The following is a 20141-nucleotide window of genomic DNA, read 5'->3' as shown; positions in this document are numbered from 1 at the left end:
TGTGTGGAAGCTTTTTGATTTTAGGCCATTCCACTTATTCTTGGTTTTATTTCTTGAGCCTTAGAGGTCTTATTAAGGAAATTGGTGTTGTGTGTACCACATGCTAGAGTGCCGAGTCTATGTTTTCTTCTAAGAATTGCAAAGTTTCTGGTCTAATTCTTAAATCTTTGATCCACTTTGATTTGACTTTTGTGCAGGGTAAGAGAGGGGGATCTAGTTTATGCTTCTATATATGGATCCCGGTATTTTTTTGATATGATGTGGCCACCAAAAGCTCTTGTTTGAGACAACGCAAGAAATTTTAGAGGTGAAGTGATTGGTTTATGATACTTTTAACCTACTCAATGTATTAACCCCCTGATATGAGTTAACTGAGTGGTGGTTGTAACCAGGTAGGGTGTGGCTAGAGAAGGTGGGTTACTGGAGCATGGCTTTGGAGTATACATTTTGTCCCTGATGAGGTTCCATATCCTGAGCTGCCTTCCTCCTCCACACCTTTATGCCATAATGTTCAGTCTCACCTCAAGCCCAAAACAACACAGCCAGCCATCTATGGACTGAGACCTCTGAAACCAGGAGCTCCAAATGAACTCCTCTAAAACTGTTTTTGTCAGATCTTTTGTTCACAGTAGTAAAAAAGTTGACTAAAGTATATACCCAGTTTCCCCATCACCATTCGTTAAAAAGGCTATTTTTTCTCCAAAATATATTTTTGGTACCTCTGTCAAATATCAAATGGCTGTGATTTGTGGGTTTGTCTCTGTGTTTTCTGTCCCATTGGTCTCATGTCTACATTGATGCCAACAGCATGCTTTTTTTGTTACTACAGCTCTGTAGCATAATTTGAGATCAGGTATTGTGATGCTTCCTTCATTACCCTTCCTGATCAGGATTGCTTTGGCTATTCTGGATCTCTTGTTTTTCCAAATGAATTTTAGGACTGTTTTTTTCTAGTTCTGGGAAGAATGTCATTGCTATTTTGGTGGTAATAACATTGAATCTGTGTAAAATTTGGGGCAGGATGGCTATTTTGATAATATAGATCCTGTCTATCCAAGAATGAGAGCTCTTTGCATCTTCTAAGGTCTTCTTCAATTTCTTTACCGTTCTATATTTTTCATTGTAAAAGTCCTTCACATCCTTCATTAGATTAATTCCCAAGTATTGTCATTAGGTCATTGTGAATGGGATAGTTTTCCTAATTTCTTTTTCAGCAGATTCATCACTGGACTATAGAAACATGATTAATTTATGTATGTTGATCTAGTATACTGCTATTTTGCTGAATCCATTTATGAGCTCTTGAAGTCTTCTGGTGGATGTTTTGGATCTTCTAACAGAAATAATTTGAGCTCTTCTTTTCCTATTTGTATCCCTTTAATTTCCTTCCTTACCTTACTGCTCTGGCTAGGGCTTCAAAACATATATTGAAAAGGAGTATAAGAGTAGACATTCTCATGTTGTTACTGATTTTAGAAGAAATGCTTCAGGCTTTCTCTATTCAGAGGTGGGCTTGGGGTTTTTCATATATAACCTTTATAATGTTGACATTATGTCCTTCTATCTCTAGTTTATCTAGTGCTTTTAACATGAATGGGTGCTGGATTGTATCAAAAGCCCTTTCTGCATCTATTGAGGTGATCATGTGATTCTTGTCCTTAATTCTACTTATGTGGTGAATTACATTTACTTATTTGCATATGTTGAACCAATATTGCATCCCTGGGATGAAACTCACTTGATCATAATGTATTATCTTCTTGAAGTACTTATGTTTTATATCTATGTTCATTAGTGATATTGGTCTGAAGTTTTCTCCTTGATGTGAAGCAACACCATATTGAGTATAAAATCCAACTAGTCTAAAAATGTGTATTATACTAAATTGATTGTCACCCACGCAAAAGACCACTTCATTAATGATGAATCCAAGACAAATTGCAACATCTGTAGAGTTGTGAACAAAAGCTTATGAGTAAGGTCTTTCTTAACTCAGGGTAATCTTGTGTACAAATGTAAAAGCAACTGTAAGATGGCTGATATTCTTTTTAACACATTGACCTAAATACAAAAAAAAAAAAAAAAATCATGGTGAAAACTAGTATCTTTAGGAAAAATGCACTCTAGAAAAATGATAGCAAAGTCCATATCTATGTCTGCAATTCTGACCACTTAGACATTCTGCTTCCCAAGACTCCCATAAACCCTGCTTTTCATCAGTAGACTCAAAAGGGTAGAAGACAGGAGTCACTGGTTATCAGTATAGCAATATCAGGCACCATGTTATGTGGGAGTTGACCTCTTAGCAGTCTATTTAACATTCCACAGAACTATGCTCCTTGAGTCCCATCTTTCCCGGGAGAATTCCAATGTGAGAAAGAGACTAAAGCCAATATGACTTTTAAAAGCCTTGAGAACTAAAATTGTACACCTCCCGTCCTGCTTTGTCTTAGCCTAAACACGGAGAACTGAAATCATCCCTTACTGTCTATATCAACATGACTTGATGCTACTTTGTTTTTTCCCTTACAATGATTTTATTTTTCTAGAACTTTCCTGCTCACATTCTGGTCTGATTTTTTATTACCTTTCATTCCCAGAACTTGTCAAAAACCCATTAACTCTTTGGTGGAAAATATCAGCAGAAAGCTTATACTAAAAGATTCTTTGAATGTTTTGGCTTTAAAATCCTTACCTTGTGACAGGGTCTGTAATCCAGTGACGTGTTTAGCATGCATAAAGCTTTGAATTCAATCCCCAGCACCAAAAAAATAAAGAAATAAATTTAAATAATCCTTACCCTGCTGTTTCCACCAATCATGGACCATTATACCATGAACCTTACCCAATCCTAATGAAGTCCACTTCCTCAACCTCTCCCTTCCTTTTAAAGACCACTTGCAAGTCTCCATAAATTCTGTTCCTGTTTTTCTGCTTGGAGGCATTGCCAAACCTTTTTGAGGTATGTTCTTCCTTACTTTGGTAAGCAATAAATTCAACTCAGCTTCGTCTTATTAACAGGTTATATTGATTGTGTTTAAAGGTGTGGCTTTTGAAAAACTCATGCCAAAAGATTCCACCTAATCCAATATCTTGAGTGACAATAAATCACTATAGTACAGGCATAAGTTTCAGAGTGCCACATGGGATATGCTCAGACATCAGTCAAAGAACTTTAAGCTTGGTACTCTCATCAGATTATGTATAGTCCAGTAAAAGTTCCTTGCCATCCAGATACAACTTACTGATAAGGGATCTTCTTTTAACATGAATGATACTGCCCACAAACATAGATGGTATACATCCTTCATCAGTTCCCAGGGTAATAAAGGAAAAAAGTTTGACCAAATGTCAAATTCACATGCAGAGATGAAAATGGTTTATTAACCTTTTACCAATGATGTATATAATAAGATGAAGAAATCCAATACAAAGATAAACATATTTCCATGAGTTTTCATGTGTTTATGTGAAAGAAGTAATATCACAGAATAAAATAAAACCTTATAATAAGGGAAATGGAATAGGGATGAACTCCACCAGAACTTGCTTTCACAACACAGTAACAAAACTATGACTTCCAAACATGAAGATAATTACTACACACATACATACATACACACACACACACACACATGCACACACAAACAATAAATAACTTACAGCTAAGATCAGTTAAAGGAAAATATTTTAGACAGTTAAAGCATACAGACTTCATGTATATTTCAACCTTCTTTGCCTTTGTATATTAAAATCACCCCCTGATGCTTAATAGGAAGCATTCATCATGAATGAAGATAAGTACAGACAAAAGTTTCTTCTTATGTAAACAAAAAAATCAAATAAAGGAGCCTGATTGCTCTCCTTATTGCTTGTTATTTCCTATTCTCTCAGAGCTAATTCCCTCAGTAAGGCAGTCTGCTTTGTCTCAGTGGAAAATTCATACAAAGGAATATGGTTCTGCAACATTGCTACATTTTTCAAACATAAGAAGAATGTCTATCATTAAATCTGTGTATTACCCAATGCTGATAACATCCTCTACCACCAATCCCCACCAGGAATAGAATTTAGAGGCTGAGATCATAACTACCATATTTCAATTTGGAATCTGAGTCTTATTCTTGCCCAGACCTTTTCCCCTTCTCAACCTTCACTCTGACCCCCTCTTCTGTTAATACCAAGTAATAGTTTATAAGCAAGTTTTTCCCTCAAACTAGAAGGTAGGTACGTTCCATCCAGAGTCTATATCTTGATCCACATTTATTTCTTCACAGTAGGAATTTACAATGGCCATTCCTAGTGGGAAGCCCCTGCATAGGGATCTAAATCCTAGGGTGAACACTAAACATATATGAAAAGATGGCAGAGCAACCCATATAACTAGAATATTTCTTACATATGAGCATAAAAGTATGTATGGGAAGGAACTTATGAGAGATGTGAACAGTCCTCTTATCCATGAGAAGTTAGGAGTACAGCTAAGGTTAGGCTATTAAAGATCTCCTTCTGGCCCTGTCTTTCCCATTATTTACAAGAAGTAGGTATATTTTGGAGACTTTGATAAGCCTTAATGGCCTCATTCACTTCAACAGAAATATTCATAGAATGGCAATTGAGTGCTAGGCGTTATGGTAGGTACTGCAAAAAAAAAAAAAAAAAAAGATGAGTTAGACAGGAGTCTGACTTGTGGAAGCATAATGTCTGCCTTTGATACAGTGCCTAACCTTCAGTTGCCTAAAGATCTCTGTTGGATTTCAATTCTTTAGTAGAAGTAAAGGATGAAAGAAGTATGAGTAAACCACTAATCTAATACTCAATAAAATGTAATTTTAAAAATTATTACAAAAATCACTATGCTTATTTTAAAAAGAACAGAAATCATGCAATGCCTGCTTTCAGATCACAATGGAGTTAAATCAGAAATCAATAACAGAATCCCTGGGAAAGTCTTCAACATTTAGAGGTTAAATAACATGCTTCTAAATGACACATTAGTCAAACAAAAGAATCTTGGGAAATTAAAAATATTTTGAACAATATGAAATTAAAATATAACTTAACAAAATTTGTGCTATAGTGAATGCAATGCTTGGAGAACATTTTGTAGTTTTTGAATGTACATACTGGAAAAGAAGAAAGATATTATATCAATTACTTAAACTTTCACCTTAGCAAGAAATAGAAGAGCAAATTAAATCCAAAAGTAGAATAAAACAAATAATAAAAATTGGAAAATAAGTCAATAAATCTGAAAATAGGAAGGCAATAAAAAAGTCAACAAAATTAATACAATTTGAAAAACTAATACAATTTTGAAAAAAATACAATTTATCTACCTTTAGCTAAGAAAAATAGAGAAGACACAAATTACTGATGTCAGAAATTAAAGAGAAGAATATCACTATGTAACTTAAAATCTTATGGATATTAACATGATAACTAAGGAATATTTTGAACCGATATATACTGACAAATTTGATAACCTAATGAAATGTATTAACTCCTTGAAAGAAACATCTGTTAAAAATCAAATAAAAATAAACAATCTAAATAGGACTTTATCTATTGAATAAATTGAGTCAATAATAACCTTTCAAAACAGAAAACATCAGGCCTATATAAGTTCAGTGAATTCTCCCACACATTTAAGGAAGAAATGATAGCAATTCTGTACAATCTCCTCCAGAAGGTAGGAACAGAGAGAAAACTTACTAACTCATTTCATGAGACAAGCATTAGCCTAATACCAAAGCCAAAGACATTACCAAAAAAAAAAAAAAAAATACTACAGACTAATCTCTCTCATAAACACAGATGCTAAATTTTCAACAATATATTAGAAAACAGAACAAAACAATGTACAAAAAAAAATTACACACCATGACCATGAATTCAAGATTGGTTCAACATTTGCAAATCAAATAATCAAGAAGCTAAAGAAGGAAAATTGCATGATCATATCAATATATGTTAGAAAAGCTTTGGACAAAATTCAATACCTATTCATGATAAAATTTCTTAGAAAAATAATAATGGAGAGAAATTTCAACTTGACAAAGAATATATACCAGAAAACCTATATTAAACATCCCACTTAATAGTGAGAAACTTAAAAGCTTTCCCACTAAGATCAAAAAAGAGGCAAGGATATTTTCCTCCCACCACTTTTCTTCAATATCATAATGGAAATTCGCTAATTCAATAAGTAAAGAAAAGGAAATAACAGATACCCTATGTGGATAGTAAAAAATAAAATGATCTTCATTCAACAATACATGATTCACAATGTAGACATGAGCTGGTGAATAAAAAAAAGGAGTAAATGCCTGTAATCCTAATTCTAATGACTCAGGAGGCTGAGGCAGGAGGATCATAAATTCAAGGCCCCCCTCAGCAACTAAATGAGGTGCTAAGCAACTTGGTGAAACCCTGTCTCAAAATTTTAAAAAAAATAATTAAAAAAAAGACAATTGCCTTCCTACATACCAGCAATGCACAAGGGGAATTTAAACACTAACACAATTTGTTAGCACTCCCCAAAATGAAAAATCTAAGTATAAACCTAACAAAATGTGTACAAGATCTATATGACAAAAAAACCCACAAAATTCTGATGAAAGCTATCAAAAAAAATAGATATTCCATGTTCACTGATAACAAGATTCAATATTGTCAAGGTGTCAGTTCCTCTGAATTTGAACTATAAATCCAACAAAGTTTCAATTCAAATCCTAGCAAGTTAGATAATGGATGTTAACAAACTGAATCTAAAATCTATATGAAGGGGCAAAAATATCAGAATAGCCAATACAACACTGAATGAGAACAACTTTAGAGGACTGACTGATGCTACCTGATTGAAACTTACTGTAAAGTTAGAGCAATGAAGACACGATGGTATTAGTGATGGATTAATTAACAAATTAATTTAATTAACAATTAATTAACACATTAATTAACAAATCGATTAATCAGCAGAATAGAGAACCTAGAAATAGAGCACCATAAATATAGTCAACTGATTTTTCACAAAGGAGCAAAGCAACACAATTGAGCAAACATCATCCTTCAACAAACAGCAATGGAACTGGATATCCACATGCAAAAAAAAAAAAAATGCATCTAGAAACAGACTTTTTACCTTCCACACACACAAAAAAAAATCTCAAAATGGATCACATACTTTAATGAAAACACAAAAATATTAAACTTTTAGTCCATTTTCTGTTGCTAACATAATACCATAGCCATATTATAAAGAAAAGAAATTTACTTGGGGCCCATGAATCTGGCCAAAGAAGCACATCTGATGGTGGCCCTCTTGATGGTAGAGTCCAGGGGCAGTGCAGGTACCACATGAGCCAGGGAGCACATGAAAGAAAATCAAATTGATTTTCATAAAAGACCCACTCCTGAGTTTACCCACCACAGTCTATTAATCTAGTCATCACACATAAATGGATTAACCTACTCATGGGGGCAGAGCTCTAATCACTTCTAAAATGTCACACCTGGATATACCTCTGAAGATCTCACAATGGGGATTAAATTTCAAACTGAGTTTCATGGGAGACAACATATTCTTAACCATAGTAATAAAAGAAATCTAGGTGATTTGGTTATGATGAAAACTTTTTAGATGTAATACCAAAGGCACAATCCATGAAAGAAATGGTTGATAAGCTGAACTTCAATAAAATTAAGCATTCTGATTTGTGAAAGACATTGTCAAGACATGCCACAGACTGGTAGAAAATATTTGTAAAAGACATATCTGATATATAGCTGTTATCCCAAATACACAAAGAACACTTAAAATTCAACAATGAGAAGATAAACAACCTAACTAATGAATGCATGAAAGATCCAAAAAGACATCTCACCCAAGAATATATTCAGATAACAAGTGAGCATAGGAAAAATGTTCAATATCATTATATTATTAGGGAATTGCAAATTAAAATGATATTCCACAACAGATCTATTAGAATGGCCAAAATCCAAAACACTATCAAATGCTGGCAACGGATGTGAACAACAGAAACTCTCAGGCATTAATGATGGAAATGCTAAATGGTTCAGCCTGTTTGAAAGACAATTTGGCAGTTTCATACAAAGCTAAACACATTCTTACCATATGATACAGCAATCATGTTTCTTGGTATTTACCCAAATGTGCTGAAAACTTATATCCACATATAAATCCTCACACAAATGTTTATAGCAGCTTTATTCATAATTGACAAAACTTGGAAGCACCCAAGATGTCTTTCAGTAGGTGAATGAATAAATAAATTGTGGTACATCAAACATATGTTATTCAGCACTGAAAAGAATGAGCTAACAAAACTCGAAAAGACATGGAGCAACCATAGATGCAAAGTACCAGGTGAAAGAAGCCAATTTGAAAAGCCTCCAAACTATCTGATTCCAACTATGTGACACCTGGGAAAGGAGACAGAGAAGCAATGGTTACTTGAGGATAGCAGGGAAGGACTGATAAGCAGAGCACACAGGAGTTGTCGGGAAGTGAAATTGTAATCTGTCTGATAATTCAACAGTGAATACCTGTCTTCATACATTGTCAAAATTCAGCACATGTACAAAACAAAGGGTGAACCGTCACCTTCGGGTGATGATGATGTATCCATATAGGTTCATCAGTTGTAACAAATGTACCATTCTGGTGTGGGATTTTGATAGCAGGTCAATCTGTATATGCAGGAATGTGAGGGGTATATGGGAAATCCCGGTATCTTCCCCTTGATTTTTCTGTCAACCTAAAACTGCTCTGAAAGTCTATTTTAAAATGCTTCATGCTCTTTACAGAGTTGAAGAAGACTGTAAAGAACAGAAAGTTGACATGGCTTCATCATGTAGGGAACAGTAAAAAGAGACATCAACCAATTCCAAGGAGGACTGAGCAGTGTTACAGTTTGAATGTGTTTGTCTCCCACAAAACTCCTGATGACACTTAATCCCCAATGCAACAGTATCAGGAAATGTGACCTGATAGAGGTGTTTAGGTCACAAGAGCTCCATCCTCACAGATGGATTCACGTCCCTATAAAAAGGTTCACTTTCCCGCCCTCTGCTATGTGAGAACTCTGTGAGAAGCCCCTCACCAGCTCCCTGATCTTGTACTTCCAGCCCTGAGAGTATACGAAATGATTTTCTGTTTTTTATAAATGACCCAGTCTGTGATATTTTTTTTTAAAGAGAGAGTGAGAGAGGAGAGAGAGAGAGAGAGAGAGAGAGAGAGAGAGAGAGAGAATTTTTTTTAATATTTATTTTTCAGTTTTCGGCAGACACAACATCTTTGTTTGTATGTGGTGCTGAGAATCGAACCCGGGCCGCACGCATGCCAGGCGAGCGCGCTACCGCTTGAGCCACATCCCCAGCCCCAGTCTGTGATATTTTGTTCCAGCAGTACAAAGCAGACTAAGAGAGTAAGATTAAGGCTAGAAAAATTAAACAGAAAAATTATGTAATTCTCACCTATACCACCCAAACATTATTTAGATTTCAATTTTAAAAGTAATGGTTTTAAATAATGATTCCAATCTACTACTTTTGGTAAAAGGTCTGAGAAGGCAAAAAGGACAAAAAGAGATTCTAGGCTGACAAGAGTCACTAAAATCTACAAGCATAATTCGCCTTTCTGACTTCTAATTCTCATTTTAGTGACTAGAGATGAAATTATAACATAAACATATAAAGTGAAATATACACGTGACAGCTTGACAAGCATAATTCATGAAAAAAATATAATCTATAAATTGCTTCCTAAAAGCTTTTCAAAAATTAAAGATATTTATATACTTCCACTTGGAAATTTCTGGTTCATTCGTTTTTTTTCTTGCTGAATCAACACACAAGAGATCTTTTTCCCAATTTCATTTTGTTCTGACCTAGTTTACCTTGTTTACCAGGTAGTAACAGCACTCCTCATCATCTAAATTCCCTGTGTATCAGGTTTCCTACACCCTCTATGCTGACCAATGTGTTCTCTGAAGCTGACCCATCATCCTCTCATATTCCTTGACTCAGCTACCCTTAAGCTCCCAGAAATCAAGCTCCCTACACCTTCTAAAATCTATACAATGCCTGCTCCAAAAAGCTCAGTTCTATTTGGATTCTTAGTGAGAGCATCTTTTCCCTCTGTTTATTTTTTCTAGGAAACTTGCATTCCTTCTTTTCAGACAGAAAGCTTTCTCTAATGGACCCTGTCTTTCCTGCCTCATGGTTTACTTTTTAAAAAATCACATAGCCAGTTCATGAATTCCTAAAAATCAAATTACCTTCAGAGAGTATGTTGATGGTCTTGAAAATAAAGAGCATTATTAGGTCCTCTCAGTCATTCTGCACATCATCAGCTTAGAGGATTAAATTGCAATTTTCAGACTCATATGCTCTCTTACTCCCAAGTCACCACTAGCGCAGTTCATTATGTTTAAGTTCCGTTTTATTCTTGTGACATTGTACAATTTACCAAAACCTTGCTAACACCGGATTGCTTCCTATCAGTGAGTCTCTGGGTACGCAGTACAATGAAGGCATACCAAGGAGATAGAAGATGCATTCTTCTCCACCACAGAATTTGTAAAGCAGTTATATAAATGAAATTATTAGAAATGAGATAATAATATCCCATCAGACTGGCAGAAATCTATATTTCATTAATGCCTCTTTTCCAATTTATTTCTTGTAACCATCTTGTGATATAAAAGACAAGCATTCCTTTTCCTTCTTCACAATATGGAAACTGAGAAAGAGAAACCATCCCAAAGTCTCACCACAAAACCTGCCCTTGAAAAAGCTAAGACCCCAGATCATCCACAATCTGCTACAGTGCTCTTGAACAACAAAGCAAAATAATGTTAACTATATTAATTGTATGCATGTCCATGAGTGAAGATGAAAAATGGTAAAGATATTAATTACAGCTGCTTAAGAATGATGCAGGAAGGCTACTGGAATACGAACCTGGATGCTACCTAATGGATACTAATGAGCCAATCTACAGAATCTAAACCAGAAAAACAGTGAAGAATGCAACTGAATATAGTATGAGCAAAGAATCTGATAAACACGCAGGTAAAACTAGATGGATATTGACAACTTTCTTGCTGTACCAAGCTAATATTTTTTTTTCATCTTTCATACATTTGATTCAAGTGAGTTATGCATTTCCATTTTTACCCCAAATACAAATTGCAGAATCACATCAGTTACACATTCACAATGTTTACATAATGCCATATTAGTGACTGTTGTATTCTGCTGTCTTTCCTATCCCCTACTATCCCCCCTCCTCTCCCCTCCCATCTTCCCTCTCTACCTCATCTGTTGTTGTTCCGTTCTCTCCCTCCCCCCCTTCCCCTCACAACCTCATATATGTGATTTCATATAACAATGAGGGTTTCCTTCCGTTTCCTTGCAATTTCCCTTCTCTCTCCCTTTCCCTCCCATCACTTGTCTCAGTTTAATGTTAATCTTTTCCTCATGCTCTTTCCCTCTGTTCAGTTCTTAGTTGCTCTCCTTAAATCAAAGAAGACATTTGGCATTTGTTTTTTAAGGATTGGCTAGCTTCACTTAGCATAATCTGCTCTAATGCCATCCATTTCCCTGCAAATTCCATGATTTTGTCATTTTTTAGTGCCGCATAATACTCCATTGTGTATAGATGCCACATTTTTTTTATCCATTCATCTATTGAAGGGCATCTAGGTTGGTTCCACAGTCTAGCTATTGTGAATTGTGCTGCTATGATCATTGATGTGGCAGTGTCCCTATAGTATGCTCTTTTGAGGTCCTCAGGGAATAGACCGAGAAGGGCGATAGCTGGGTCAAATGGTGGTTCCATTCCCAGCTTTCCCAGGAATCTCCATACTGCTTTCCATATTGGCCGCACCAATTTGCAGTCCCACCAGCAATGTACAAGTGTACCCTTTTCCCCACATCCTCGCCAGCACTTATTGTTGTTTGACTTCCTAATGGCTGCCAATCTTACTGGAGTGAGATGGTATCCTAGGGTGGTTTTGATTTGCATTTCTCTGACTGCTAGAGATGGTGAGCATTTTTTCATGTACTTATTGATTGATTGTATGTCCTCTTCTGAGAAGTGTCTGTTCAGGTCCTTGGCCCATTTGTTGATTGGGTTATTTGTTATCTTATTGTTTAATTTTTTGAGTTCTTTGTATATTCTGGAAATTAGGGCTCTATCTGAAGTGTGAGGAGTAAAGATTTGTTCCCAGGATGTAGGCTCCCTATTTACTTCTCTTATTGTTTCTCTTGCTGAGAAAAAACTTTTTAGTTTAAGTAAGTCCCATTTGTTTATTCTTGTTATTAACTCTTGGGCTATGAGCGTCCTATTAAGGAATTTGGAGCCTGACCCCACAATATGTAGATCGGAGCCAACTTTTTCTTCTATCAGATGCAGGGTCTCTGATTTGATATCAAGCTCCTTGATCCATTTTGAGTTAACTTTTGTGCATGGCGAGAGAAAGGGATTCAGTTTCATTTTGTTGCATATGGATTTCCAATTTTCCCAGCGCCATTTGTTGAAGATGCTATCCTTCCTCCATTGCATGTTTTTAGCCCCTTTATCAAATATAAGAAAGTTGTAATTTTGTGGATTGGTTTCTGTGTCCTCTATTCTGTACCATTGATCCACCTGCCTGTTTTGGTACCAGTACCACGCTGTTTTTGTTACTATTGCTTTGTAGTACAGTTTGAACTCTGGTATCGCTATACCTCCAGATTCACACTTCCTGCTTAGAATTGTTTTTGCTATTCTGGGTCTTTTGTTTTTCCATATGAATTTCATGATTGCTTTATCTATTTCTACAAGAAATGCTGTTCGGATTTTGATTGGCATCGCATTAAACCTGTAGAGAACTTTGGGTAATATCGCCATTTTGATAATGTTAGTTCTGCCTATCCATGAACAGGGTACATTTTTCCATCTTCTAAGATCTTCTTCTATCTCTCTCTTTAGGGTTCTATAGTTTTCATTGTATAAATCTTTCACCTCTTTTGTTAGGTTGATTCCCAAGTATTTTTTTTTTTGAGGATATTGTGAATGGAATGGTTTTCCTCATTTCCATTTCAGAAGTTTTGTTGCTGATATACAGGAATGCCTTTGATTTATGCGTGTTGATTTTATATCCTGCCACTTTGCCAAGCTAATATTTTAAATTTGACTACTTTTAACACTTTCCAGAGGGTAAATTTCAAAAAATCAAACATAGCTTTAAAAACTGGATGCAGACAAAATCTAAAATTACAACATGAACTACTTATGATTCCTTTTCCACAATTTTTAAACCAACAATTATATCTATTGTATCAGAATATGTCTCTTGGAGAAATCAATTTTAATACCATTAGAGTTGACTGAATGTAGAAGTTTTATAGAAAAACTCACCAAAGAAAATTTCAATCTACCTCCCAACACACACAGAATAACAAGAGCAATAGCAGTGAAGTAGAAAATCTTTCAACTGAGCAATCTAACATGGACATAGTAGAGTCTTCAGCAAAATTAATTTAGTAAGATTATCATTATGAAAGCATTTTAATAATAAAGATATTCTGTATTGACTCATAGTTCATATTGAGATTATATTCTAGATTGAAATTATTGGTTGAACCCTAATAGCTTGGTACAGCAACTTACAAATAACCCACCCTGTTTTAAAATAAATTATTCATTGAAATTCTGAGTGATTATAGATATGGCTTTGTTTTCTTAAACTTACAATCCTCCAGTCTCAACTTTCTGATATACAGATTTGTTAACATGGAAAATGTTCACAATATACTGATAAATCACTCACTTTTAAGTTAGAGGTTAAGAAACTATAAATGAAGTAGTCTTTTAAGATACTGTATATTTTAAGTACTTCTAATTGCTCTGACAACACTGAAGGAGCAGACCCTTCAAGGAGACCAGACATCAGAAGTCATCCAATAAGTTTCTCCCCACAAAAGTATTCTGATAAAACTTCAAACAAAAGCAGAAACCAAAATGGCAAAAATTCAAGAACTGCTCTCCCATGAAAATTTTCTCATCTTTATGTTAAATCCAGCACTGATACCATATGTATCTGGAGAGGATAAGTCAGTAAGACCTATGGATGCACAGAGTTTTTAAATGCTGCAGTTTTTTGGTTTTTTTTAATGTACATACATCGGGTTTTGGGTTGTTTTTGTACCAGGAATTGAACCTAGGGGCACTTAACCATTAAGCTACATCCCCAGCCCATATATATATATATATAAATGATGATATATATATATATATCATCATTTTTTTTTTGGTACCAGGGACTGAACTCAGGGACACTCAACCACTGAGCCACATCCCCAGCTCTATTTTGTATTTTATTTAGAAACAGGGTCTCACTGAGTTGCTGAGCACTTCACTGTTGCTGAGGCTGGCTTTGAACTCACAATCAGGACTCCTGCCTCAGCCTCCTGAGCTGCTGGGATAATAGGGGTGCACATCCACACCTGGCTATATACATCATCTTTTAACCCACTGTCTGATTTGTGAACCATATTTGATTCCAAATGCTACCATTCTGCTTCTCTCCCCACCTCCTCCAACCCCAAGCTCCAGACACAGCCACAGTAGATGAAAACCAAATATAACTTAGAGAAAGGTAACCTATAGGATGAAGATTGAAAGTGAGGGCTTAAAAGATGTTTGTCAGTAGAATTCTTTTATCCTGATTTTTTTTCTGAAACTTATGATCCACTAAATAAATAAAACCAAAACACTTACCTCATCCACGTTTTCAAAGGCATTGATGATGTCATAAGGTAAACAAGACAGCAGATCGATCACAAACCAAGTTTTCAGATAGTTCATCCTTATGAGCTTAGGGTCAGAAATGACCTCGCCACCGGGCCCCACAAAAGTTGTGTGGAAATTTAATACAATATCAACCAGAAAAATAACGTCCACCACACTGTCCAGTACCAGCCAGGCTATGTTGTTCTGCTTCGTTTTGAAAGAAACGTTGTAAGGAACCATAATGGCGGTGTAGAAGGTAAGAATTAAAATCACCCAGTCCCAAGTAGTTTTAAAAGCACAATAGTGTAAAATAATGTGTGGTGGCGTCTTTGGCGCTTCTTGTTTATACTGAGGAAGGATATCTGATCCCAGCTGAAGGACCTAAAAGGGAGAAAATGCATATGTGAATTAACTGGATGTCTCTGCACAATTTGTACTGAATTCAAACATACAATCAAATCACCACCTATTGGTCACCACTCTGGGTTTTAAGGACAGTCATGCTCCATAGTCCCATCTTCCTCTTCTGAGTTGTCCTAAAGTTTGTTCAATGGAAATCATTCCACGTCCAACCTCTCCACAAAAGTGGATCTGTCTGCTGTTCCATCTGTCCTACTCTCCAGTAGCCAAGACTAATCCCCAACGTTACTGGATTATATTCCTGGGAGTATTGCCTGCACACCCACTCTTCGAGCCAGCCTGGAATTGTATGGCTCTCACTGACTGCCCAACAGCTATTTGTGTGACTCACTATTATCCATTCTTCACACATATTTAGCACCCGAGGAAATACATGTTCAGTTCTGATAGCCTCAGAACCCCAGGGCACTGCTGGTGATCTTGCTGCTGAGTAACACTCAGCAAGGGCTCTGATGATTAGCAGCAGTATAATGTGTTGTGTTACACCCTATTTTGTTTTGTTTTTCCTTTTTTTCCCTTAAACCAGCACTTTAAAAATATTGTCTCTATAGTCAGATGCAAGTTCCCTTTAGCAAAAAAATAATAATACTTAAATACCCAGGTTTGCTCCTCCCTACCTTTCATTTATATGAATCTGGATTTACTCTGATTAAAGGAAGAAACAAAGAGCAAAAGCAGATGAAAGAGCAAGATGACAGGTTTGGGCACCCTTAGCCAAAGTTAACAAATATAGGACTTAGTGTTGGCTTCTTGAACCTGGAACATGGAAATTGCAATAAGGAGTTAAAGGCAGATCAAAAACCTTTGCTTCCTGCCATCAATGAAGCAAAGGACAGTATATGTGTTAAAGAGTTTGGTATAAGAAAATTTGTGAAATAATGTTTCCAACAGACTTTGTTCATCTTATTCAGTCAATTATTCAGTGTCTCTAGAAATAATCGAAACCAAGAGGTATTGAGTCCAAATTTTCAAATAATAAAATCATAAATGCATTAAAATTTAAATGTAGGAATAGATATAAACAAAAATACTCATTAGCATGTAGCTCTATGGTTTCTATTCCACAAAGCAAAACAAATGCAGAAGTATCTTTTGAAACTTGGGAGAGTGCCCTAGTTTCTCTCATACATAGAACTTACATAACTGAAAACCATATAACATCCATTCTAACTATTTTCAATGTGAAAAACACCACTGGTATTCTCTTCAGTCGTGCATAATAATTGTTATTTGGGGTTGGAAGATTAGAAGAACTGTTTTTAAGGATGCTTCGTGTTTTTACCTACATTTTCAGTACCCCAGGCATATTTTTCCCATAAGATCTTAAATTACTCACAGCAAATTATCCTCCCAGGAATGTAAGCCTCATGTTGAGTTGGACTATTACACATAAAGAATCATACATAATCACAATCTTCTCTTTCACCTTTCAACCACTGATCTATCAGCTCCAATTTCACTGTGTGAAACATGAAAATTTCCTTCACAGTCAATATTAGTATTTTACCAGCTGCATCTCCACAGACTATAGTCTGAGCACACAGAAATCAGAGTTGGAAAATAAGAACAAACTTAGCACCAAAGGACACTACCACCTCCCTGGGCACTGGGCCTTCTTGCTTTCCTGGATCCCATTTTGCCATTAAAAAATAAATTAAAATTATATTTTATAACTATAGGGGTTTACAGTGAATACACTAAAAATCATATATTCAACTTTTTATCTAAATGTTCATCTTTAGTTCTGTTGCTAATAGAAATCAAAACATTTTGTGAGTTCCTAAAAGTATTATGGGCCCTATTAGATACTGTGCCTATTATGTTGATGAATAAGCACCTGGAGACATATAAACCTTCTCCTGTGGAGACAGAAGGGGATCATCTCCGGTTCAGTGTGTCTAAGTCTGGCTACACATGAGAATCAGGTGAGGATATTTCAGAAAGCACAACAGGGGTTCACAACTAGACCCCACTCCAGAGAATGACTCAATTTGGTCTTGGGTAGGTTCTCAGAGAATCTATATTTTCAAAACCTTTCTAGGTGATGACAAGGTACAGCTCAAGGTAAAATCTTCTGTGTTTCTTTAGACATTCCCGACCCAGTCCTTTAGACAGTGATTATAGCAAATGTAAACTGTTCCCCAAATGCTAAAGAGAGAGAGAAGGATGGGGAGGACAAAGAGTAGGAGTAAGGGGTTAAAGAGATAAAGGAGGAGGAGAAGGACAACAACAACAAAACAAAGGTTTTGATCATCCTCATGTGCAAACCACTACTTTAATCATAGCTGTGCTGCTGGCTCTTCCAGCAGAGCAGAGCAGTAAGAACTCTTCCTCTTCATTGTTATTTCATTTGCACTTTCACAAGAAATAAGCCCTGGGGTTGGGGCGGATGAGGGGGGGAGGATGAAATAGATACATTCTTCCTCTCCTAGGCCCTGGAAGTGTGGATTTTCAGTAGTCAGGCTCTATCAAGGCACGGGTGAGGTGCCATTCACTCCAGGCAGCACACATGTGAACCAAGGGAAGGCAATCAGCAGGATGTAGTGCAGGTGGGAAATTAATTAACTGCTTACATAGAGTCTGGAATCTCTGAAACTCTTACCTTCAGAGATCAGGTGGAATTGAGATCAGATTTACTTGTCTTGGAAAAGGAAAGAAGCCTGAAATTCCAGAGCAAAACCAGACACTTGACGATACGAGTCTTTGAGTCTAATTGGAAAAGCAACATTCTTGTGCTTTGTTGGTGTTTTTTCAGGATCTGTGTTTGGAATTCTAAGACCACATACGGCAGACCACAGATTAAATCGCTATTGAAAACCTTGTTATTTCTGTGTGTTTTCTAAACCCAAGCCTAAAACCTGACAGAAAGCAATTTTGTAACAGAACTAATTTATGAATTAGGGATGACCAATTGAAAGTACTAATATCAAAAGGCAAAACAAATAAAAATCAGATGGGAAGAAATAGGAATGAAAGTTTTGTCTCAAAAGTGAAAAATAAAGATGATGAGATCTCAAGGGAAAGATACTTTCCACTCAAGGTAGGTTTTTTAAAATAACCCCCTATCTCTTGTTCTTGTCCTGCTCTGAAACAGAAAAAAAAAAAAATCTTTGAATGAAATGTAGTTAAGATTCAGAAGAATCATGACCATGACATTGAAGAGTCAAACACACTCCTCCTCCTCAGCCTAATTTCTAGAAAAAAGTGAACAACTCAAGGCAAAAGAGGAGGTAGCTTCAAAACCAAGCAGTACTTACAAACAGGCGATATTTAAAAAGAAGTTGCATATAATTGCTTTAAATTTTGTGCTGAATATCATCTTTTTAAATATTACAGATATTAATAAACATTTCATTATGCTATGTCTTACTTTAGTTTTAAAAAACATGTCTGTACCTCAAAGTATTAAAGTTACCCCAAGCTAACAGTGTTATTTAGAGCAGAAGACTATAATGAGTCTTTTAGTTAGCTATGGGCTAACAAAAACTGCACAGCTCTCTAAATTCTGGGAACATATTTTACTTCCTAACCCTCTAAAAACCAGATTTTATATTGACAACTAGATGGGAGAGTCGCCCTGGAGAGCTTCAGCTACTTTCTCTGGCAGAGGAAATTGATAAACATATGAATTTGACTTTATCTTTCTACTCTATGGTAGGTTACCTGAGTGCCTGCTACATGCTCAGCATAGCTTTGATACAGCAATTAGCATCTCAGCTCTTTCATACCAGTAAAATAAGTGATAATTACAGAAGACATCAGACAGGAAAGCTGTTAGCTGCCTGAGAGTCCTACCCTCATCCCTTTTCTGTCTGGTCTTCACACAGTCTCTCAGGGTGACACTGTCTCATCCTATGGCTTTAAATACATGTCTCTGAGGATGACAGCAAAGTCTACAACTCAAACCCAAATATCCCTCCAGAGCGCCAGACCCATATACCCCACTGCCCTTTAGGCATCTCCACTTAGATTTCCAATAGGAACTTCACACTTAACATGTCCAAAACTATCCTCGTTATTGCTTCCAAATCTTCTCTTCCTTCTTTTTGCATTTCTCATTTTATTAACCAACAGCTCTGTCTACCCAGAAGTCCTTGACTCATCCCCTTGTTTCACACTCAGTTCTACTCTATCTACAGATGTGCTGGGCTGAGAATGTAGCTCAGTGGTCGAGTGTGTGCCTAGCAAGCATGGGGCCCTGGGTTCAATCCCCCAGACCAAAAGAAAAAGGATGTTTTATTTGTCTGCAATCTGCCCACTTCTGCTACTACTACCTTGATTAGGGTCATGGTCATCCTAGTTAATTTACTACTAGGACTTTACTACTGAAACTGCTTTTCCTGCCTTCTCATTCTCCACAGAACCCTTAAGTCAAGAAAGGGATCTTAAACACTTTCGTACCTTGGATTCCTTAGGCAAGTTGGTAAAAGCTATGAAAGTTCTTAAATTACTATTTGTTAGAATGTTTTTAAATAAGTACAACAAAAGCATGGGATTACAAAAGTAGACAGTTGGGAGCAATCTCCATTTGAGAAATTTTTCTGAGGCACCTATGAGATCTTGTCATTTTCCTGGCATGAGACACCCACAGCCATCATGTTACTATGCGCCACCCTAAATAACCCTCCCTTCCCCACATGAACTGGACCACTGAAGTCATCACAGTCAAAGCTCTCAGACTCCCTCAGCTCATGCTGACCTCCCTCCTCTACTTGCCTAGTTCATACGTTTTTCCTTCAATGTTTACTCAGCCCAGGTGTCACCTCACTCAGGTAGCCTCCCCTAGCGTCCCAAATCTGGGTTAATGCTACCACATGCACTCTTGCTGTTTGTCATGGGCTTTTTTACATTGTGTTATCAGTCTACTCTGCTATCCCTTTACCTCTTTGATGACTGGGCCCTCATCTTATTTATC

General features: G+C 36.3%; 1 protein-coding gene across 1 annotated transcript in view; it reads right to left on the bottom strand.

The window, feature by feature from the left end:
- Kcnh5 (potassium voltage-gated channel subfamily H member 5) overlaps positions 1 to 20141 on the bottom strand; it is a 284680-nt gene that overhangs the window by 210987 nt on the left and 53552 nt on the right. The window contains exon 6 of the mRNA XM_076848335.2: positions 14795 to 15187. Within this exon, the coding sequence (XP_076704450.1) occupies positions 14795 to 15187 (393 nt within the window). The remainder of the gene's footprint in view (positions 1 to 14794; positions 15188 to 20141) is intronic.

Source organism: Callospermophilus lateralis, chromosome 3 (assembly GCF_048772815.1).
Source record: "Callospermophilus lateralis isolate mCalLat2 chromosome 3, mCalLat2.hap1, whole genome shotgun sequence".
Lineage (NCBI taxonomy): Eukaryota > Metazoa > Chordata > Mammalia > Rodentia > Sciuridae > Callospermophilus > Callospermophilus lateralis.
Note: the sequence above shows the minus strand (reverse complement) of the source record. Positions and strands in the feature narration are given on the sequence as shown.